The sequence below is a fragment of the Thamnophis elegans genome, chromosome 7 (assembly GCF_009769535.1).
Source record: "Thamnophis elegans isolate rThaEle1 chromosome 7, rThaEle1.pri, whole genome shotgun sequence".
Classification (NCBI taxonomy): Eukaryota; Metazoa; Chordata; class Lepidosauria; order Squamata; family Colubridae; genus Thamnophis; species Thamnophis elegans.
The window spans coordinates 55,418,390-55,442,818 of NC_045547.1; the positions used below are offsets into that span (position 1 = coordinate 55,418,390).

General features: G+C 37.9%; 1 protein-coding gene across 4 annotated transcripts in view; it reads right to left on the bottom strand.

Annotated features, from left to right (window-relative positions):
• The window catches only part of DOCK4 (dedicator of cytokinesis 4), a 387,382-nt gene that overhangs the window by 13,278 nt on the left and 349,675 nt on the right, over positions 1 to 24,429 (bottom strand). For 3 of the 4 annotated variants that reach the window (XM_032221143.1, XM_032221144.1, XM_032221142.1), the window contains 10 exons: positions 16,581 to 16,722; positions 15,415 to 15,581; positions 14,196 to 14,282; positions 12,349 to 12,525; positions 10,018 to 10,101; positions 6,647 to 6,766; positions 6,242 to 6,360; positions 4,288 to 4,408; positions 1,129 to 1,210; positions 813 to 922 (listed from right to left, as the gene is read on the bottom strand). In XM_032221143.1, coding sequence (XP_032077034.1) covers positions 813 to 922; positions 1,129 to 1,210; positions 4,288 to 4,408; positions 6,242 to 6,360; positions 6,647 to 6,766; positions 10,018 to 10,101; positions 12,349 to 12,525; positions 14,196 to 14,282; positions 15,415 to 15,581; positions 16,581 to 16,722 — 1,209 coding nt within the window. Of the gene's footprint in view, positions 1 to 812; positions 923 to 1,128; positions 1,211 to 4,287; positions 4,409 to 6,241; positions 6,361 to 6,646; positions 6,767 to 7,832; positions 7,957 to 10,017; positions 10,102 to 12,348; positions 12,526 to 14,195; positions 14,283 to 15,414; positions 15,582 to 16,580; positions 16,723 to 24,429 lie in introns of those variants that run through there. The other variant, XM_032221145.1, reaches the window with a different exon arrangement.

Consider the following 24,429-nt stretch of genomic DNA (forward strand, 5'->3'; position numbering starts at 1 on the left):
CAACTATAAACCGGTATTTTCTGTCTTAAAAAATGAATTGCCGATATTTAAGTAGATACAAGAACAGTACATACTTTTTCTAAATTAAGATCCTCTGAAAGAGCAGAGTTTTATGTAAACTGACCTAGCAGTCCAGCAATCAAGAGGAAATGGATCATATCTGATCCAAGTCTCAGCATCACAAATACATTGCTAATTATGTGATAAAATGGAAAGAACTGCACAGGTCTTAAACATGTATTAAATAAAAACATTAGAGATGAGATATATAAATGAAAAATGTCCATTCATGCATTTACTTCATGCAGACATTGCCTACTTTAAAATAAAAGGTGATTTTATTAACAAAAGGAACAACATTTTTATCTGACATTCTTAAAGATATGACTCAAAGAGTTGGTGCAGGTAAGCCAGAAGTAGACCACCTGGAGTGTTTCATGTTTTCTGGATCTGAATAGCAATCAACAATCAGGGCATCTAAACTGAGTTTCCTGAAATTATCACTTATTCTACCTGTAAATTCAAAAATATTTTGAATGGATATATGATGTAGGGTTTTGGCAAAAGTATGGAAATGGTTTGTCATTTCATTCTTCTGGAATGATTTGTTTTTGTTTTAAGTTCCCACTGTAACCTGGTATAGGCCCAGAAGTCTCCCATCCAAGCACTAATCAGACCAGCCCCTCCTTATAAATTGAGATTATAGAACTTTAAAATAATAAGAATCAATCAGATGACCTAAAACATTTGTCTACCACAACAGTTCATTTTCAGGAATGTAGCTCTTTTACTGCACCCTGAGTAATGCCTACCTGTGAAGGTTCAGCAGGATTAGGGTAAATGGCACTACAGGGCCTCTCCCTTGGAGATAGGCAAGAGTTTTCTCTGGAATGTTTAAGCTTGTCTGATAACAGAGGTGACCCTGGAATACAAGAGAAACCTAGAGAATCAATGCAATTCTTCAATCCGCAATATGGTGGATTATTTGGGTGGGGGACACATATTGAATAAAGAATTTACAGAAGCCTATATCCCATGTGGAATTTCCATGTAATGTGATTTAGACCTAATACTATAGTTTTGATCCATAAAGATTCCATAAGGATCTTTGTGTAATAAAACACTAACCTCTGGTACTGGATGGAGCAGAGCTGGTCACATTAGGAGAAGCTGAGTGAGTAGAACTCAGACTTGAGGTAGATGGGCTTGGCTGGAAATACATAAAAGCCACAAACTCTCAGCATCATGCAACTTGATGAAAAAACATCAGCCATATGTACTGACTAATAGTGTGGTACATTATGACAGTAGCTCAATATAAAACCTCTTAGGCTCATGGAAAACATAATATTTGAAGCAAAAATATGGTTGGGTGATACATGAATGATTGAAGATGTAACCTGATGCCTGTCTATTGCGTAAAAGAAAAGTGGCACAGAGGAACTAGTTTTTTTGACTGCAACCTAAATCCAATTCAGATTATTCCATAATGACCAGTTCAGATTTTGTCTAATTTATTTCCTTTAATAACCATTGATTGATTGTGCCAACCTTTATAAAATAACTGTAAAATAACAAGGTCATTTCCTCTTGCTCTAAGATTTTTAGCAATGTTCTTCTTTTGTAAGTCTTTCAGAGGAGAATTTTGTCTTCTATTTTCAATTACATTCTATCCCTAGTGATTAAAAGTGTAGGGTAAAAAATGTCCCACCCTTTTATTTTGGAAGAGTTGTAAGACAAAAGTATTCTTGAGAAAGAATTTAAGAGAAACAAAAGATGCATTAATATTAATTCCAAAAATAAAACAATATATTAGAGTACTTGCAGATATTTGAATTTTGTTTCTTTCAAGTAATTTTTGTCTTTGTTGTATGCATAACTAGGCCAGTTAAATATCCTTTTTATTAGATGCATATCCCAAATAATGCTTAATCAGATTTTTACTGAATTAAAAACTGAAAAGTACCACCTTAGATAAAAAAGAAATAAATGTTTACATTTGTCTTCATATTCAAAATCCATGCAGTTGTCACAGTGACTCTGGATTAATCATTCCAGTAGAGCAGGGGTTCCCAACCACCGGGCCGTGGTCTACTACCAGGCCACAGCCTATTCGCAACCAAGCCGTAGGCTGGTGCACAAACGCACTCAGCTCATCTTGTGTGAATGGTGGGCTGGGGCATATACACATGAATGTGCAGCTCCACTTGCAGTTGAATTGCATCTGGATGTGCATGCATGGCAACCCTACACTCACGCGAGCCAAGCTGCACACACACACAAAGTTGGGGAACACTGCATTAGAGAAGCAGGTGTGAATCTCACAAAACACAGACTATGATGATTTTTTAATGTAATCCTATAATGAGGAATCCCAGGATTAATATATTAAAACTTTGCACTTTTTTGTGTTTGACTGATAATCTTATATATAATATATAGGCTTACCTGGATTTGGTTTTTCTCTTCTAGATACATCATTGAAGAATCTTGGCATCTTACTCATTTTAAAATTATTTCAAAAGATGCATATTTGTACATAAACAAGAATTTAAAACCTGGCATCTCAGGACAAAATTCTACACTAGGTCTCCAGAGAAGACGTCATATTCCAAAGGATTGTTGCCTTAGATATCAACAAAATCTTCAGAGCCGAGGTGACGCAGTGGTTAAATGCAGCACTGCAGGCTACTTCAGCTGACTGCTGTTCTGCAGTTCGGCTGTTCAAATCTCACCGGCTCAGGGTTGACTCAGCCTTCCATCCTTCCGAGGTGGGTAAAATGAGGACCTGGATTGTTGTTGGGGGCAATATGCTGACTCTGTAAACCGCTTAGAGAGGGCTGAAAGCCCTAGGAAGCGGTATATATGTCTAACTGCTATTGCTATTGCTAAAATCTAAGTCCCACATGGAAACTGGTCTATTGTTACAACTCTTAGCAGTATAAAAATAAATAAGGCTTAACCATTTTCTTCCACCTTCAGGAACATTTACTCATATCAAGAAATAATCATCTAATAATTACAGTAGTACAGAACCATATCACTTACTCATACAAGACTATGACTACATGTCAGGTTTCGTACAATAAAACTGTATTTAAATTGCCATTAATAGTATTATGGCATCATATTTTAAAGTTTTTGATAACTGTGAGTTTACTTAATACTCTAGGGAGAGTTAGGGCCAAGTCTCTCACCCATATCTGTGGAAACAGTTTTGTTCTAGTTTTTTGGGGCAACCATATTTGATAGATGAGTTTTTGCCCTTTTTTAAAACATATTTTTGTTTGTTAGAGTTTTAAAATTTGGGGGGCAGACTACTGAATGTCACATATCAGTCAGTGGTGGGATTCAAAAAAATTTACTACTGGTTCTATGGCCATGGCTTGGTGGGCGTGGCAGGGGAAGGATAGTGTAAAATCTCCATTCCCTCCCCACTCCAGAGGAAGGATGTAAAATCTCCATTCTCTTCTGATCAGCTGGGACTTAGGAGGCGGAGAATAGATGGGGGCGGGGCCAGTCAGAGGTGGTATTTACCGGTTCTCCAAACTACTCAAAATTTCCGCTACCAGTTCTCCAGAACTGGTCAGAACCTGCTGAATACCACCTCTGATATCAGTATACGTATATGATACGTATCAGTATATGAGCCGTGGTGGGCACAGTGGTGACACTATTTCTGCTCACTGCCAGGAGTTCAATCTTCACCAGCTCAAGATTGACTCAGCCTTCTATCCTTCCAAGGTTGGTAAAATGAGGACCCAGATTGCTGGGAGCAATATGCTGACTCTGTAATCCATTTAGAGAGAGTTGTAAAACACTATCATGTGCTATTGCTATTGCTATAAGATATCACTGCTTCCTTTGTGGATATTTAAGAATAAGTAGTAGAGCAAGTGCTTACAAGCCTACATGTTAAAAGTCAGGTTATTTAATAAAGCAACCACTAGACATGCTTGATAAAGATATATATGTATCTTTGGGACTTTACCATAAAAAATAAACCACTTTCCTCTGGACTTAATGAAATAGAAATTAACTTTTCCCACCTGATGTATTCATTAATTAGTTTTTGGTTACTAGAACTATATTTTAAAGATGCATTGTTTTAAACATAGTGCTATTATATAATGACTTACAAGTTAATAGACACTTTACATTGTTTCAACTATCAGTAAATTCAAATCCTCACGGTCCTTTTTGGATTTGCTGCTTTCTCGCACAACTTCCCATCCTATAACAAGCCTTAGAAGATGAACATTTATCAGATGAAGTATCATTTGGTACCTGCATGTTGAAAACTTCATCCGAGCTCTCGGATTGTCCAGTTATATTGCTGACCTCTGCAGATGCTTGAGAGGACAATGATGAGGAAGAATATCTGTTGATAGCTGGATAGCTTAATGGACTGTTGCAAGCAAAGTACAGAACAAATTTCATTAATCCGGATTCTATTTTCAGTTTATCATGCCCTACTTTTAACAATTTAATTCCACAGGGCCCATGTATAAAATATACATCCACATACAGGTAGTCCTCAACTTACAACAGTTCATTTAGTGATCATTTGAAGTTAGAATGGCACTAAAAGAAGTGAAATATGACCATCTTTCATACTTAGAACTATTGCAGCATCTCCATGGTCATATGATAAACATTCAGACACTTGGCAACTGACTCGTATTTATGACAACTTTAGTATCCCACAGCCATGTGATCACCCTCTGCAACCTTCTGACAAGCAAAGTCAATGGGGAAGCCAGATTCACTTAACAGTTGTGTTATTAATTTAACAGATGGGGTGATTCATTTAACAACTGCAGCAAGAAAGGCCATAAAGGAGCAAAATTCACTTACAATTGTCTCGGTTAGCAACAGAAATTTTGAGTTCAACAGTGGCTGAAAGTCAAGGGCTACCTGTATTGATATTTTTAAACTGATTGTGAAAGATTATGTATGAATGGGTATTATTAGTTCATTTCAGAATGTTTTCTGATATGTCAGATTAACAGATTAATCTGTTAATTAAGAGTTGGAAGGGATCTTGTAGTTCATCTAGTCCAACCTTCCACCCAAGCAGACCCTACAAAATTTTTGACAGATGGCAGTCCAGTCTCTTCTTGAAAGCTTCCAGTGATGAAGCTCCCACAACTTCAGAAGGCAACTTCTGTTCCATTGGTTGATTGTTCTCGCTGTCAGAATATTTCTCCTTTTTTCCAGGTTGAATCTCTCCTTGATCAGTTTCCATCCATTATTCCTTGTCTGGCCTTCAGGTGCTTTGGAAAAGAGCTTGACCCCCTCCTCTCTATGTCAGCCCCTCAAATATTGGAACACTGTTATCACTGTTATCTCCCCTGGTCCTTCTCTTCACTAGACTAGCCATGCCCAGTTCCTGAAACCATTCTTCATATGTTTTAGTCTCCAGTCCCCTAATCATCTTGGTTGCTCTTCTCTGCATGCTTTCTAGAGTCTCATCTTTTTATAGTGTGGTGACCAAAACTTGATGCAGTACTCTAAGTGTGGTCTTACTAAGGCTTTATAGAGTGGTATTAGTACCTCACTTGATCTTGATTGTATCCCTCTGTTAATGCAATTTAGGATTGCATTGGCTTTTGTTCACCAAGACTCGAAGATCCCTCTCACACTTACTGTTATTAAGTATGGTTTCACCAAGTCTATATGTATATTTTTGGTTTTTCTTGCCTAAGTGTAAGTCTTTACTTTTCTCTACATTGAATTTCATTTTGTTAGATCGGGCCCAATGTTCAAGCATTTTTGGTAAGCAAATTTGGTAAGTTCCCCTTCTATTCCCTTATCTAAGTCATTTATGAAGATATTGAAAAGTACTGGGCTTAAGATGGAACCTTATGGTACCCCACTGCTTACTTCCCTCCATGTACATGTAGTAGCATTAAGGACTAATCATTGAGTATGATTAATCAGCCAGTTACAAATCCATCTGATTTGACATCCGCCTGATGTCAAAAGAAAATAGTGTATTTCCAAATTCTGCAATACAATTTCTCTCCTACCTTATGCCTTCCATCACAGTGACCTATCCAATTCTTTTGTGAATACTTCATAACTCTCTTAGCAGGTAAAAACAATTATTTTAGAAGATCAGAACTGTCTTAAATGTTTTGAATACTACCCCCTCCCCATTATGCATCTTATAAAAGATGCCCCCAAATTAGAAGCACAGAAAGCTTTTTTGATTTGTTTGTTAGTAGCTTTAACTTACCTACGTCTAGGAATTCTGCCCACCTCTGGACTCATGGATATAGGGACCGAATTTCTAGAGACACGTGGGCTTCCATTTGGAAAGTGACCTGGATTAGCCTGGATGCATGCAGCAAATTCCTAAATTCAAATTTGACAATAAGAATTACTGTTTTAATGATATGTTTACATCTTAAATGAATATTTTATGGGGAAAATGAAATATAGTAAACTAAGATGGTGTTTCTTAATTAGTTTTTAAATTTATTTCTCAGCTGAAGTCATGAGGTTTTAAGAAAATCAATGCAGCCAGAAGATGTCACTGTTTATTGCTTAATAAAAATGTTATTTCAGATGCAGACATTTCTGTATTTGTTTTCAAATGTATTCTGACTTTGGAAGACCTATCAGCATAAATCTCACATACCTGTATTCCTAAACTAGATTTCATCACGAAAAACTGATCCACCAGTTTTTTATGTAAAGGTCTCATATCCTGTGGGACAAACGTCTCATGGACTGCTAAACCGAATTCAAGAATCTGGGCCTTAGAACAAAATCCAAAACAAAATATTTGAACACACACAGGCATACACACATAGAAAGGTGGGGGGGGGGGGGTGAGAGTTCAATAACATAGTAATACAATTCAGAAATTTGTACTATTAATGCTATATACTCAGTTCATGCCGAGACAGTATGGATAACTCATGATTTAGTGATGGGATTAAAAACCAATTAATGTCCGACATTCATTCATTAAAGATTAGTACTTCATCTGAACCCTAATTATATTTTCCCTTCAAGAAAGAGTATGAGGTTTTGATGAAACAAGCCAGCTTCCAAGACCAATTGCTAATCAAATCTCACTTTAAATATATGACAGTTAAAATTAACAATAAAGTTTGCTTGATTTGGGCAAGACAATAAGCTACAAATCAAACTGGATTCATATTAGATTAATAGAGTTGGAAGGAACCCTGTGGGTTAGTCCACCACCACCCAGCTCAAGCAGGAGACCCTACATCATTTCTGACATGGCAGTGCAGTCTCTTCTTAAAAGCTTCCAGTGATGAAGCTCCCACAACTTCTGAAGGCAACTTCTGTTCCATTGGTTGATTGTTCTCACTGTCAGAAAATTTCTCCTTATTTCTAGGTTGAATTTCTCCTTGGTCAGTTTCCAACCATTATTCCTTGTCTGGCCTTCAAGTGCTTTGGAAAATAGCTTGACTCTTTCCTCTCTGTAGCAGCCCCTCAAATATTGTAACACTGCTATTATGTCTCCCCTGATCTTTCTCTTCAGTAGACTAGTCATGCCCTGGAAACTTACAATATCAGACTTTTTAATGCATAAACTTTAATATAGGTAGGCCTTGCTTAACAACAATTCGTTCAGTGACCATACAAAGTTACAATGATGCTGAATGAGTGATAACTATGATCGATTCTCAAAATGATGGCCACTACATTGCCTCCCATAACCACACGATTAACATTGGCTGTCCACCTGCCTTTACAACAGCTGCAGGCACTCAACTCTACCCCACTTGCCTATCTCTCCCGTCTCTGCTCTTTTGGCCTTCCTGCCCACCCTGCCCCTGCACCCTGCTTACCTTCACTGCTTTGTTCCTCCCACTGCTGAGAAGGTGTACCTGGCCTAGGCAGCTGCCGGCCTTCATTATGCCTCAGGGAGGTCTTGTACAGGGTCCTTGAAGCCGCCCAAGGCTGCCGGAAGGACTAGGTGTGTCGCAGCAGCAGCAGGAACAAGACAACAAAAGTCAGCTGGAGTAGTGGGAAGTGTGCTGTAGCAGGTGTATATGGCAGTGGAGTATAGGGCAGCCCAAAAGGCAGTGGGTGGAAATAGCTGGGTGAGGGAAGTGGAAACCAAAGCAAGTACTACTAGGAAGCATGAGTTCCTTGTCTAAGGATGAGATGGAATGGGACCTTTAGGTTCCCACCCTTGCCACACCTCCGTCGCCTCCAGCCACCCGTCTCAGCCCATTCATAGCTTTCTTCCTTACTGCCCCCCCCGGGTGATTCTCTCTGGCCAATGGGCCTCTGGCCCTTTGCCCCTTGCCCTTTGGCTTGGCCCATTCACCAGAACACTGTTTGTACCACGAGTTTTGCTTCACAGGACAAAAAGTAGCCAGTCAATCAGGTGGCAAGTGTCAAAGATAAGGATGGGAAGGGTGACCGAGGGGGCTGGAAGGAGGATGCCATTGGTGACAGGTTACCAAAGAGAGAAGGGGAGGTGCAGGCAAATGCTGCCTGCACATGGTTCATGCTGGTGTTGGGAAGAGGAAGCAGGCAAACACTGCATGCGTGTGTGTGTGTGTGTGTGTGTGTGTGTGTGTGTGTGTGTGTGTGTGTAAAGGTGGTGGCATATGGTGGGAGGGAAGCTAAACTGCCTGTTCGGCAACAAGCAGGCAGGATCGGGAGCAGGGGGGAGGCCAGGTGCGGTGGCAATGGCAGGGATGAAAATGGTGCCACCGCAGACAAAGGACAGGCAGCAGTGGGAGGGGGCTTCCCAATTTGACCTCTCACATCCATTGTCTCTGCACCTGGACTCTGGTTTAACACAGAATGGGCAATTCAGTTCCCCCACCACCACCATTACACGCCATGCCATTTGACACTCCCCCACACCATAGCATCCGTGTTTACCCAGCTCTCCAGGAGCAGCGTGCAAACAGCATTTGCCTGCTTCCTTGTCCCAGCACCAGCACAAGCTGCACACAAGCAACGTTAGTCTGCCTTCCCCCCATTGCTCTCTTCCATCACCTGTCACCCATCGCATCCACCTTCCAGCCCCCTCGGTCACCCTTCCCAGCCCCATTGTTGCTGCCTGCCAGCTGATTGACTAGCGGTTTTTTTGTCTCTTGGTGCGAAACTCCAAGGACTCCCAGGATGGTGTCTTGGCGAATGTGCTGAGACAAAGGGCAAGGGGTAAAGGACCAGAGGCCCATTGGCCAGGCAGAATCACTTGGGGGGGGGGAGCCAATGGAGGAAGAAAGCTGGCTATGAATGGGGTGGGGTGGGTGGCTTGAGGTGTGGGCCTGAAGGTCCTAGACCCTAATGAGAAGGTCCTGACCTAACAACCACAACTAGGAATACCAGAACTGCTATTGCTAACTGATGCAATCACATGTTTTTTCACCTAATGACCGCTTCACTTAGTGATGGAAATTCTTGTCCCAATTAGGATCATTAAACAAGGACTAATTGTATTATGAGTTCTATTTATTTAGTTGCCTCTCTTTTGATAGCAGTGTTCAAGGAGAGCTACCGGCTATTCTGAGTTCCATACAAAGAAAATGTCCACATGTGAAACCCAGCACAAATTAACACACACAATAATAAATTCCAACAATTTTATAGTTTAAATATTTCATTATCAATTTTAAAAGAAGAGAGAATTAAAATTCTAGGATAATATTGGGGATTACTTAATACCACAACTTTATTTCTTCTTTCCTACTTGTACTAAGCCAGATGGAATTTATTTGCTGTTTATTCATATTTCCTTATAATACAGTTAGATTATTATTACAGTGAGATACAGATACATACAGATATGGAAAGCAAAATCCTATCTCTTTGCCACCTCTTCTTAACGTCAAAGAGATCTTGTTATCAGTAACTCTTAGTATGCTTTCTCTTCCCTGTCCAGTCCTTCTAAATATTTGAAAAATCCTCAATAGAATCTGAATGGAAAATTGCTATGATGTAATGCTTTTTCCTAGCTCTGCCAGCTTTGTTAAAATTGATTGAAAGCAGCTTGCTTAAATTTTATTTTACCTGCTCAAGCATCAGTTCTCTTAAGCATGTGATCTTTTCTCCATCCTCTGGATGGTTCAGAACATATTCCTTCACAAAGAATGCCTGAGAAGAATACAATAATTGCACAAAGTCATCCATGTTATTTCAAAGTTATACATATAATATATGTATTATAGAAAAATCCTGTTTCTCTAACAGTATCTTGACTATTATTTATACCATCTATGGATGCACTAAGTTCTATCAATATCTGTTTAAATTACTTGAATTATGAAAAAATCTTCAAACATTCTTATTAAATTACATGGAATCATATTTTATGATCTATTTTGACAGCTAGGAAATCTAGCTACAGGTCTCTTACATCATAGTTATATGTTATGAATTGATAAAATGTATACATTGATAAAATAGTGAACAGTTAAATATGGTAACCTACATCAAATGGGAAGACTTTCACATTTTGGAATTCTCAAAATCAATGCACTTTTAAAATAACAGAATACCAGAATAACAGAGTTGGAAGGGACCTTGGATATCTACGTGTCCAACCCGATGCTCAAGCAAGAAACCTTACCATTATGGTTGTCCAATCTCTTCTTAAAAACCTCTAGTGCTGGAGCAACCACAACTTCTGGAGGCAAATTGTTCCACTGACTAATTGTTCTGTCAGGAAATTTATCCTTAGTTCTAGATTGGTTCTCTGCTTAATTAGTTTCCATGCATTGCTTTTTGTCTTGCCTTTAGATTGATCCCCCCTTAAATATCGGAGTTGCTATCATGTCACCTCTATTCCTTGTTTTCATTAGACATATCTAATTCATACAATTGTTCTTCATATGTTTAACCTCCAGTCCTGAATCATCTTTGTTGCTTGTCTCTGCACTCTTTCATTCAATAGAACTGCAAATTCATGGGCCCATATCCATAGCAGAAATTGATATTTATCTACCAGAAGACGAGAGCTCCACTTTGTCCTCCAGTTTATGTTCACATTGAGTAATTTGTAGAAATAATAAAGATGGCATATAAATAAAAATAAAAAGTAAATGTTGCCAATGCACACAACATACTACATCACATAATGACATAGGAAAAATGTATTCTCACAATGTTATTTTACAAACAGAAAAAGCTAAAACAATAGTAACAAAAGTATAGTGTAATAATCAGAATACTATACTAGATAGAAAAATATTCAAATCTTAGTAGACATAGAAATTCACAACTTCCTCAGTCTAATGCTCTCAGAGTTGTTTTGATAATAATGATGGGGAAACAGAAGCATAATATAGTGTACTTGTTCCGAGCCTCTTAAAGAAAGAATTAAAAAGCATAAAGGCAGTTCTCATTTAATGATGAATCAAATTAACAACAACTTTGAAAAGAGTGCTCTGTGGCCTATAAAACACTTCTAAGCATTGCAAAAACATTGCACCATCCTCCACCGTCACAGGATCATGTTCTGGGTGCTCGGTGATCTACACTTACGATATTGCTAAGCCTCCACCCCCAACCCCACCCCAATGATCTGTGATCACCATTTGCAATCTTCGTTGCTGACTTCCTCAAAAAGTCAATGGAGAAGTCAGCAGGGATGTTGCAGCAGAGGGTATGGAGGTGAGTTCAAATATTTTGAGGGGTTACAGGAATGGAACTAAATCTTCAAATTTCAGCTCTGTTCTGACTGCCCCACAAAATATTTCTCTCCATGCATAGGCAGGGGGTGGGTGGGTTGCAGGAATATTTGAGAGCAAAAGGCGATTTTGTAGGGACTGAAATCCCCAGCAGGCAGATCTTTTGATCTCAGAGCTGTGTCCAAGCAGGATTTCAGCTTTGTGTGCAGTTGAAATGTTTTAGCAGGCAGCTTTTCCTGACCAAGAAGATCACTTAATAACTGCAATCAGGAGTGCCAGGATTGCAATCATTGAGCAAAACAGTCACATTGGCATCTCACTTAATGATCGCTTCACTCAATGAATGAGATTCCAACTCCCCCTTGGGATTGTTAAAGGCTACCTGTATAATAAATATTGCAGATTTGAAAATCAATTGAAATATTTAGTCATTCAGATTTTAAATATTTGTAGTTAATATAACAATAAATTTAAATAAAAATAGCATTTATCTAAATTAGATTTAGTGAATTGGGAGAATAAGAGAACTTATTCTCTTATTGAAGACCCATATAATACTTAATAATATAGTATTCTATAGAACCTAATGGACAACTGAAAGCTCAAGCTATAGAGCTACAACACTTTTCTATTATTGCTCCATAGCAACTAGTATTTCAGATACTGAAACAAGAATGCAACCTAACTCCAACACATATGGAATGACACTTACTTCTTGATACCTGGCAACTCCCCCATTAACTGCTGCATCAATTACACCATTCAAACACATTGTAAGTGGATTGATATTCTGCATCTGTCGAGTCTTGCACTGACTGATCAATGTCCTTAATTGCTGGTTTTTATTTTCCAATACTTCAATAGCATTCTCCAATGGGCTCATTTCCACCTACACGTTGTTAACAAAAATGGCAAAAATAAAAATAAGGAAAGCTGATTTGCACCCGAAAGTCACAATAATATATGGTGATTTTCAAGCTATTTCATAGTCTATCATTCTGAGATTTTCATATTGAAAATACTATTATTAAATTCTATAAATTCTGGCATTCTTTATAGTTTTTATAATTACACTATTGTGTTTTTTTCCTTTTCTGAATAAATTGTTCACAAGTCAATTCCAATGATATCAATAAATTTTAAGTGGAGCATATAAATCCAATTTTGGAAAAGTTCACGGTTTAGTTTCTACTGTATGTAAGCAAATGAACATTACATAGAACTAGAAATAGGGAGATAGCTTTGAAATCTTAACTGCATTCATATATCACAGGAAGAACACAGTTCATTTTAACCTCATTTGATGAACAAGCCATTTATTAATTTGTATTTTTATTTATAACATTTATAACATTTGGCTGATTTATTTATTTACTGCATTTAATTACTAGATTTATAAAGCCAATCAACTCAAACAAGGGACTCTGGGCAATATACTGTATCCAAAATCTAAATAATAAATTAAATCCCATTCCACCCCACATTTAACATACACAAAACGTGAGTTTTCGTAGATTTTCACAGGTGTAGGTATGCTGGTCTTATTGTATTCGGGAGGAAGTTTTCCCTTTTCCAGCACCTTAAAGCTACAGGACATGAAATTAATTTTGAAGGACCCAGGTTAATCTCCAAAACTGAACACTTCAACAAGAGAATAATTATGGAAGCTATCGAAATAGAGAAACACCCCCACAACATGAATAAACATGATGATACCTCCCGCCTACCAGGCATCTGGAAACCAGCCCTAGTCAACAAATGAGCCCCACCCACCACCCAGGCCGTTACAACACGAAACAACAATAGATACACAGCCAGCACCAATCAGCATCAATCTACTAATCATGATACAACCACACAACCAATCATTCCACTTACTGAAACAAAGCCAGCACTCCATACCCTCCCATCAAGATTTATAGAAAGGTGACAGCTCCGACCACGCTTTAAGCCCAAAACCCAGCCAGAATATGGTGAGTGAGACCTTGCAGAAACGTTGCCAAGACAATCTCAATCTTGCACAGGAAAAGACCCGGACACAACAAGACCAGCATACCTACACCCGTGAAAATCTACGAATATATATATATATATTTATTCTATGATTAAGGATGATTCTGAAAAAAAGTTACTGGACAATTTTAGCACTAGAGATAGTATGAGAATATTTTGGTATTCAGAAATTAGAGCAACATATTCAATATACCATCACATATTGTATGATTTATTAAGCAACATAATAAATAAATAAATAAACAATATACTAAAATTAATTTCTAACTTTCTTAGCCATAGCTCTTCATATTCAAGTAGTAAAATTGTAATTATCAATTCATTTTTACACAGGTTTTAAAGCACTAATAATTGTATAAACAAATTTCTTCCTTTCCTTTTCTCTCTGACTTCTTAGAAAAGTTCAAAATCAGACTTGGGCTTTATTGTTATTTGCTATTTTTTATTCTAATGTAAGCAATTTAAAGCAGCATGCAAAATATATTTGGCATCTAATATTCTATGGTAATGGTGGAGGGTCACCTATTTTTCCCAGCTTGTACTCACAATTTCACGTTTCTCCACTTCAAACCATCGGGAAATTCCTGGCAAACTCTGTACCAAGATCAGTGTTGTTCTCTCTACCCATAAACTCTGAAATAAAAAATAAAATGCCAGTTACATATTCTATTTCTGGAGTGAGGCAGAGAGAACTATCTACAACAGTTTATGTATTTAATTTTGAATGATAAAGAGGTAGAGGGAATATTTATCAGTTTATTTAAATAAAACAGGATAGTAACTTTCTTGGCAGCAACTCAAAAGTCTCGGAGTCAGCAACTTTAAACACTCAAAGAGCCACAAAGGTCCTAACCAAAAGCCCCCCATTTAATTCTGGAGCCGACTGGAAGTCTGGTTCCCCCACATTAGAGCCTCCTCCTAGTGCAGCGTCCTTTTTCCTCTGCCAATGGGAAGTCTGTTTCCCCCACTATAGTCTCCTCCTAGCATGGTGTCCTTTTTCCTCCACCTGTCCTAATCGAAAGCCCTTTCAATTGTGGAGCCGACCAGAGGTGACAGGGAGCCACAGCAGAGGGATGAAAGAGCCACATGCGGCTCCAGAGCCGTGGGCTGCTGACCCCTGCTCTAGATCAGAGATCCCCAATCCCCAGTCCGTGGACCGTCATCAGTCTGTGGCATGCCAGAAACTGGGCTGTGCAAACAAGTGAAGCCCCATCCATGGAATGTAGGCAGCACATGAAATCACATCCTCTTCAGCCTGTGGAAGAACCTCTCTCCACGGAACCGGTCCCTTGTGCCAAAAGGATGGGGGCCATTGCTCTAAATAACCCTGGTGCTAGTCAGTTTGACAGAACGGTGTGCCTCTGTCCTTGTTTGATAATTTAGCTTTAAACCTTTCATCTTTGCTGGGTACCCAGGTTCCTTTTCTTTCTTAATCAGTGCTATCAATCCTCATCACTATCTCTCATTTCCATATAAGTTTCTTTAGATATGGCATATGGCATTATTAGGAATGATTTGTATTCACAAAACCCCCAATTTCGCACCCTATCTATGTCATGTAAATGTGGCATATCTTAATTCCCTCTATATGATGTGAAGAAAACGAATTTTCATTTTCTGAAATAACAGGAAAATAAAAATATGTATTTAACATATAACAAACCCCAATGAGTCATCTAGTTTTACTTTTTAATTCTATGAATTCTTCTGGGAAACCATAAAATGAATCAAATATTTGTTAATGAGAATTGGAATGATAATATACCTTGAATTCGTTATCTTTGTCTTTGGTCCCTTTGTGAAATGGCCTGTCATATCGGAATCGCCAAATATGATTTACTTTATAAAAACTTTTGATATTATCTGGAATGCCTTCTCTTTGCAGGACATCCTGGCTCTCAGGAATTGGGGTCACAGCATAGATTTGCAGATCTATATATAAAATGTTAAGTACTAAGTAAACAGAAGAGGATGCATTTGCTAGAGGAAAGAAAGCAAGGTAAAGTGCATAATGGTTAAACAAGCAATACTTCTTTTCTGATTTGGAATTTGCCAGAGCAAACAAAACAAAACAAAATATGAGTTTGCCTAATATTTCAGTCCCATTGTTCTCTACATAACAGACTAGGACCCCTTGACTCATACTGTGAAAGAAAGAATTACTATTACTATGCACCTGACCACAAACAAAGAGCTTCAGAAGGGAACCTGCCAGACACATTATCCTTTATCTTAAGAGTTCTATGCAACCTATTTTCTTTCTGTTTTAGAATATCCATTAGGACAATATTCAATCATTAGCCAAGCACTTAAAGTTCAATGATAAGATTACTTTTTTGTATATACTCCATTTTTTAATTTTTTAAATAGATAGAATAGAATAGACTTCTTTATTGGCCAAGTGTGGCTGTGCACACAAGGAATTTGTCTTTGGTGCATATCCTCTCAGTGTACATAAAGAAAAATAAAATACATTCATAAAGAATCATAAGATACAACACCTTGAGTTTTCATTTTAATCAAAAGGAAACCTGTAATTCAACTAAATATTTTTGTTACTATTATTTTCCCTCTTTTCTTTTAGTCCATTTTTCTGTTAGCATGATTATGTTGATAAATGATTATGTCCCATCAAGTAATTTTCATCTCCTAGATAGCAATAGATACTCTGCATTACAATCTATCCATAACCTGCTCTTTTAGGTTTGGCCATGCAATAGTGCATCCATTGCTTCTGTAACTAAGTCTAGTCCATGACATAGCTTTTGAATCTGCTATCAGTATATTTAATTTCCTTTTTCCATTACTACTTTTAAAATAAATCCAGATCTGTACAGTGGAGTTTAAAAGTGGATTTTAGACACACTGCTCCATTTAAAGTTAAACTAGTAGACATTAACATGAATGGCTTTAAAACAATAATAGGGATACACTGTGCCTCTGCTTGAAAGATGGTTTCATCCGGTTGATTGGCATGTTGCATAGCAATGGCATGTGGAAACTCATTTAACATCCGCTGTTGAAAAGCCTCGAGACGCTCATAATCATGTCCTCGGCAAACAAATTCTTTGTTCTGCATAATGAAAGAAAATAAAACTCTTTCTATAAATAAATGTGAACAGCTTCCTCTTGTTCTAAGATTCTTTAGCAATGTTCCTCCTTTGTAAGTCTTTCAGAGGACAATTTTGTCTTACATTATCAACCGCACTCTATCCCTAGCTATTAAAAAATTAGAGTAAAAGGTGCCCCACCATTTTATTTTGGAGGAGTTGTAAAACAGAAGTACTTTTGAAAAATAATTCAAGAGAAAATAAAGATGTATTAATATTAATTCCAAAAATAAAACAACATATTAGAGTATTTGAAGATATTTGAATTTTGTTTCTTTCAAAAATAGTTTTTTTTCTTTGTTGTATGCATAACTAGGGCAAGTTAAATATCCTTTTGTTAGACACACACCCCAAATAATGCTTAATCAGATTTTTATTGAAAGAGTTAAAAACTGAAAAGTACAAGTTTGGATGGAAAAGAACTAAATGTTTACATTTTTCTTTATATTCAAAATCCACAAGGTTGCCACAAAGGCTCCCAATTAGTCATTCCATTAGAGAAGCAGGCGTGAATCTCACAAAACACAGACTACAATAGCAAAATGATTTTTAATGTAATCCTATAATGAGGAATCCCAGGGTTAATATATTAAAACTTTGCATTTTATTGTGTTTGACTGACAAAATCAGTGGAAAAAATAGACACAGGTAGTTTTCAACTTATGATCAAGAATGGGACTTCTGTCGCTAAGCAACATTGTAGTTAAGTGGGTTGCATCCAATTTTATGATCTTTTTCACCCTGGTCTTTAAGGGAATCCCACTTCCCCCATAGACTTTGGTTGTCAAAAGTGGAAAGGCAATCATGAAACTCCAGGTTGCTATAACCATCGTAAGTATATGCCAGTTGTCAAATGCCTCAGTTTTGATCCCATGACTGCTGGGATGCTGCAATGGTTATAAATCACTCTTTTTACACTGACATTTTTGAATAGTCATTAAATGAATGGTTATAAATCGAGGACAACCTATAGTCTGTTTTCAGGTCTGTCACACCAGCTTATATATATAAAAAAACATAACTATGATCTGAAAGAGATATTTTATTTACATTAAAATTAAGAAAGCAAATCAATTAGTAAAGCATAATTAATCACACAAAGAAATTACTCTCAAGTGATTTTATTTATGGCTATTTACAAGAATATTCTGATGTTACTAAATCCCACGTTTCAAAATAATGTATGAATTCTGGGGCTTCCTGGGCGAGGCTTACTGATGGAAGCAGCTTAACATAGCTGCTCCCAAGTTCCTGGTCGCGTCATCTGTTTAGATGATTGTCTATCAGACGTCTAACAGGTTTCTTACTCTTCGGGCAAGAAGGGAAGAAGATTAGTTCTGCTGTGCAAATGCCCTTTGATTTTTGCAGCTTCTGTGTCTGCGGAAAGAGGGGGGCCAGCCAAAGGCAGAACGGCATCCGTGCTGGGAATCTCCAACTGCTTTGTGCAGTACGAAGTAAGCATCCTCCCACTCAGATCAAAGTTTGAACTATTTGATTTTAACACGAGCTGAGCTCGCATGCAAGGACTTTAATTGTTTATCCAAATCCTAGCTTCATTTTTTACAAGATCTTCTTCCGTTAATTTATCTACTTAAAGAGGCATTTAAAATGTCGACGAGCCTGCGGAATTCCTCCGTAACAATGATTATTTTCTTAATCTCCTTGTTAAATTCTACAGAGCTTTAAAACTTCAAAGGAAAGGAGTGATTTATTACTCTGCCTCACAGCCGGCCAGCAGAGTTTTACTAATCACTTTCACTTTTACAAGACTTTCTTTCTTCCGTTAATTCTGCTAATTTAGAGACACTTAAAATGGCGATGAATATGCTGAACTGTCTCGTTACAATGCTTATTTCCTGAAACCTTTTGCAAAGTCCTACCGAGCCTCAAAAACTTCAAAATAAAGGGGGAGATTCAGTACCTCTTTCCATAGCTGTACAGTGGGTCAGTAGAGTTTTATTAATTGCTTGAAGATAAAACTTGGAATGGCCTCAAAACCAAATCCTAATTTGAACCCCCCCCCCTTCAGCCCCCAGAAGCACATCTCCAATACCTAGTACAAAGTTGCAGCCTCCGCTCTCCATGCCCCCTGCTGGAGATTTTCTAATGAAAGAATTCTTCTTGAGGGAATTAAATGAGGCTCTCAACACCCAGACAATTAAAGTGGAAGACAAACTTAAAGACTTTAAAGAGAAGATAAGGCAGGAGATAAAACAGGAGATAAAAGAACTTAAAGAAGAGTTGTATGATAAAATTGATGCCAGGGTTGTTAAAATTAGAGATGATATGCTGGGGCTGGTAACTGTACTGACAGAACATGTTTCCGGAATTGAAGATAGTCTAGAGGATCTTAATGAAGCTAATACCAACTTGACATTGAAAACAGAGGTGGTGCAACAAAAAGTTGAAAATGCTGAAAAAGAAATTATTATGATACAGTACAGGCAAATGGAACTGACATTAAGAGTAAGGGGGTTGTGTGAAGTAAAACAGGAGAACCTGAAACAGATTCTTTCAGAAGCTTTTGATTGTCTGGTGGGAAGACCGGGGGCTAAATTTGACTGGCAAATCGATAAAGTTTATCGCATTAACTCTTGGGTGGCAAAGCAGAAGCAGCTTCCTTGAGACATTGTTATATATTTCACTACAAGAGAGCTCAGAAACATGATATTACAAGAATCTTATAACACTAAGATCCAAATTGGGGATCAAGACCTGACTGTTTTGAAAGAGATACCACCTCAAATGCTAAGAGCCAGGAGAGATTATGCTTTTTTAGTTGAAGAACTTAGAAACCGTCAGATACAGTACAGATGGGACGCACCATTTGGCATTATACTTACATTTGATAGGCAAAGATATCGTCTCAACTCCGTATGGAAAGCTCGAGATTTTTATCATAATATTTTGAAGGCTGGACACCCTGCACCATCTGGACTCGGAGAAAGACCACAAGAAGGACAAGACAGACAGCAAATCACACAACTACCAGATAAGATGGATCATCTCTCTCCCCTAGAAGCGCAAGGTGTTATGGAACAAAGACCTAGCCGTATGACTACTAGACGAATGGAGAAACAAGCTAAAAGGCAACAACCTCAACAATCACCAGCCATCGATCAAGGAGCTACAGCAACAAGTCCAGAAGCCGTGGGAGGAGCTAGGCCAAAGGTTAAACAGGCCATGCAGGAGGCTCTTAAAAAGCTTCAGGTAACCAAAGATGACAACTAAGATTTTAACATGGAATGTCAATGGATTGAATTCTCCACAGAAGAGAAAGAAAATATTTCACTATCTTAAACAGTTTAAGAATAACATAATTTGTTTGCAAGAAACTCATATTAAATCAACCGATCAAAAATATCTGATTAACCCAAAACTTGGTCAACACTTTGTAACTTCTGCTATGGAAAAGAAAAATGGTATAGTTGTATACTTAAGAAAAGATATGAAAGCTGAATTAATTGAAGCAGATCCCTATGGAAGATACATCGTGTTAGATCTAATCCTAGAAGGGAAAAAGACATTGCTTCTGGGAAATTATGCTCCTAATCAACAGCAAGAAGGATTCTATAGAAATCTTCATGCTAAATTAGTACAGTGGGATTATAGGTCTTGTATATTATTGGGCGACTGGAATGGCATTATAGATACCAAGCGAGACAAGAAGATTTCTCGCCCAAATACTAAGATGCAAGCAAAGCTACCTAAATCCTTTTTTGACATGATGGATGACTTTGAACTGAGAGATACCTGGCGAGAACGAAATGCAGAGAAATATGATTTTACCTTCTTTTCTGATAGACATCAATCCTTTTCTAGGATTGATTTCATATTAATTACTAATGATTTGCTTTCTAGGGTCAAGAAGATGAAGATTGTGGCTAGGGTCCTTTCGGATCATAACCCAGTTTGGATGGAATTGGGAGGGATGGTACAGGCAAGAAGGTCTTGGAGATTGAATGAAAACTTATTTAGATATGAAGAGTATAGCAATGATTGTAAAAAATTGCTAACCGAATACTTTGTTTTTAATATGAATAAGGGTACACCCATGGAATTCGTATGGGATGCAAGCAAAGCATATATGAGAGGAGTACTGATAAATATAAACAAAACACATAGACATAAACAAGGGGTAAAACGAACAGAATTGGAAGAGGAAATTAAGAGGAAAGAGCTGGAGTTAACATTAAACCCAGGCGATACAAAGGTCAAGGAAGCAATTGCCATATTAAAATCTCAATTTGACATGTTGATTTCTGACCAGGTAGCCACTAGTTTGTTATACGCAAAACACAATACTTTCTGCAACGCAAACAAACCTGGCAGATGGTTAGCTTATCAGTTTAGGAAAAAAAGGAAATCCCGAAATATATCTAAATTGACTTATAGAGGGAAGGAGGTGTTTCAACAGGATGAGATTCAAAAGGCATTTCGGGAATTTTTTACAGAGTTGTATAAGGGGGATAAAATTAATGGTTTAGATATAGACAAATATTTAGATAAAGAGAAAATACCCTTAGTTAAAGCAGAGCACAGGCAAAAATTGAATCAACCAATAACCTCGGGGGAAATTTTACAGATAATTAAGCAGTTAAAGTCAGGGAAGGCACCAGGCACAGATGGCTTGACAGCGGCTTACTATAAAAACTTACAATTAGAAGTGGTAGAACCTCTTAGAGAATTATTTAATAAGATTCAAACGGAAGGTAAAGTACCTCCATCCTGGAAGACAGCTTTTATATCTTTGATACCCAAAGAAGATCAAGATACTACTCAACCCAAAAACTATAGACCTATCTCATTACTTAATGTAGATTATAAAATTTTTACTAAAATATTAGCAAATAGGTTAATGCTGGTTATTCAACAATTGATACACGCTGACCAGACAGGTTTTATACAAGGGAGACAAATGAAAAGTAATGTTAGATTAATTATCAATGCACTAGAATACTTGGGAAAGAACAATCAAATTCCTGCTGCGTTCATATTTTTGGATGCTGAGAAAGCCTTTGATCGAGTTAAGTGGCAATTTCTGTTGAAGATATTGCAAAAAATGCAGATAGTTTTTTACAGTCAATTAAAGCAATATATCAAACAGCAAACAGCTCAAATCATAGTCAATGGAAGTTTAACAGACTCTTTTCAAATTGGAAAAGGTACAAGACAGGGCTGTCCTTTGTCCCCACTATTGTTTATTATAACTTTGGAAGTATTGTTGAATAAAATACGGGGCTTGGATGGTCTAAAAGGAATTAAGATTAGGCAGAGCTGCAGCCGGTGCAGCTGGAGCGTGTTTGCAGTAGTGCTTCCCGGTTTTATTTTATTTTATCAATTTTTAGTACTCCTACTCAATTCTTTTTTATTTAATTAATTAACATTTTTTGGTGGAGATAACAGCGTAGAACATAATACAAACAAAAACTTTTGTTGCTGCCGAAGAATTAAATAAGCATGGGAAAAAGAAAGAAACGCCATGGCACCAGCCCAGGATCTCTCCCTCCAGTGAAGACAGCAAAACAACCACGAATTGAGGAGCTCTTTGTTGGCAAGAGATCTGTAAGTAAAACTAACCCCCCCATCTCCAACAATCTGGAGAGATTAGAACAGGATCGGCAAAAAGATATGGCAAATCAGCATTTACTAGACTTCTCCAATCTGGTGGAGGGGGGAAAAAATGATTGCCAGCTCTTATCACAAACAAATAGTCCAACTACTTCCTTTATTGAGTCTAAGTTAGAGACTAAAAAGGCAAAGAACAACCAGATAATTCAGAGTATGGAGAGTTTACCCTGGGAAAATTCAACCAAGTTTATGGCAAAGCAATGCCTTCTCACAGTGCAAACGGTGGTCTCAATATTTCAACAATTAATTGCCATCCAACATGTAGAGTCATTGAAAAAAGATTTAGCTGTTTTTCTTCAAATGCAATATCGGGCCCCAAGAACTCCCACTAAAGTGCTGGCAGAAGATTTGATTAACTCCCATTTGCAGGATAAGGAAAAGGAAAAAGAACAAAGAGCCAGAGAAACAGTTAAAGAGACAGATAAAAGGAGACAGTCCTCTAAAAAAAACATTCCCCCCCCCCCCAGACAAGGCATCGAGAGGAAAAGGTATCAAAAAAGAAGAAATCAGGAAAGAATCCCTCCCTCAATTACAACAATCACATCGCTCGCTACAATCACAAAGGATAGCTTTTAGAATCCATTTGAACAGACTTAATTATGGTCGTTGGAATTCCAGAAGTGCAATATTAAATTCCCTAAGCCAGCTTCTTCACTGTCACAGGGGCATGATTGATCTCCGTGCTGTGGAGTGGTTACCTGAGGCCCCAAATTGGAAGCGGGTTCTTTTGTCTTTCAAACAGCCCACCATACCTCAGATGTTATTCAAGATGAAGGCATTTTTAGCCTCCTTCCAAATCTTTCCCATCAGAGTCTTTGGTGAGGAAAGGGTTATCCCGTTAATAACTAACATGCGAGCCTCCAAGGCGAATGACACCACCTCACTTTCAACCTTGGAAAAGAAAGAGAATGATAGTGGGAGTCAACCAATCTTGCACAGAGAAGAGATACTTAACAGCACAGAAGCTAGCCTCATTAACGCTTTTGATGCTCTCCCAAGGAAAGAACAAGACAATATATTATTCAAGCTAGAAAATTTAAAGAAATCCTTATTGGTCACAATGGACACAGCAGAGCCACTTATAGACCTGGTTTCCCCAATAATTGAGCCTCTCACTTCCCCCGCAGAGGACAAGAGATTGCATGAATTCAAGATCATAGAAAATAGAAGCCAAGACCCAAAGGGGGTATTAGAGACCCCAGAAGAGATGGAGATGTTTTCATCCCTGTGTGAAAATTCCATGACACCTTCATCACCGCCAGCTCCAAACCAAGATACTGAGAGTCGACTCACGAAAGAGCCACCATTGCAAAAAATGAAAGATGACCTAATAACGCTTTGCCCTACAACCAGAGAAGAGGCTTCGGAATGGCAAGCTCTGCTAGCTGGTGCTAAAACCTTTTACCCTGAACAAGTTTCTCAAAAGTCTACTCATGACCTAGACAGGTCCTCCCTATTTTTAAAGAAGACCAATTCAGTGTGCGATGACACCTCAATCCATGGTAACAACCAGACAACTTCCCTTTGTATAAATCAAGTTTCCTGATGAGCTCCAAAAGTTGACCCATTCTCCCTTATAACCTGGAATATAGCAGGTTGGTCCGTCCCAACTCTTTTTTGACTATATATCACAATTTGACATCCTCTTCTTGCAGGAAACCTGGACCTGCACAGAGATTCAGTTAGATGGCTATTGGGTCAACTCAATTCCGGCTGTCCCAAGCAAGGTGGGGGGGAGAGCTAAAGGGGGTATTGTGACGTTAGTTAATACATCCTTGCATTTTAAATGTGTACCACTGCCACCTTTCCAGTCATGGGTTGTAACTACATTACTCTTATTTAAATAGGTAGAGATTTTGCTATTCAATATCTATATTCCTCCACTTAATAAGAATAATGAGATTAACAAGATTTGGGACAGCATAGAAGATTTTATTCTTGGCTGTTCAGCCAAATTCCCCAAAGCTGCAATAATTATAGGGGGGGACTTAAACGCTAGGATGGGTCCAAATGACCAAGCATTATATAAGCAGTTTAAG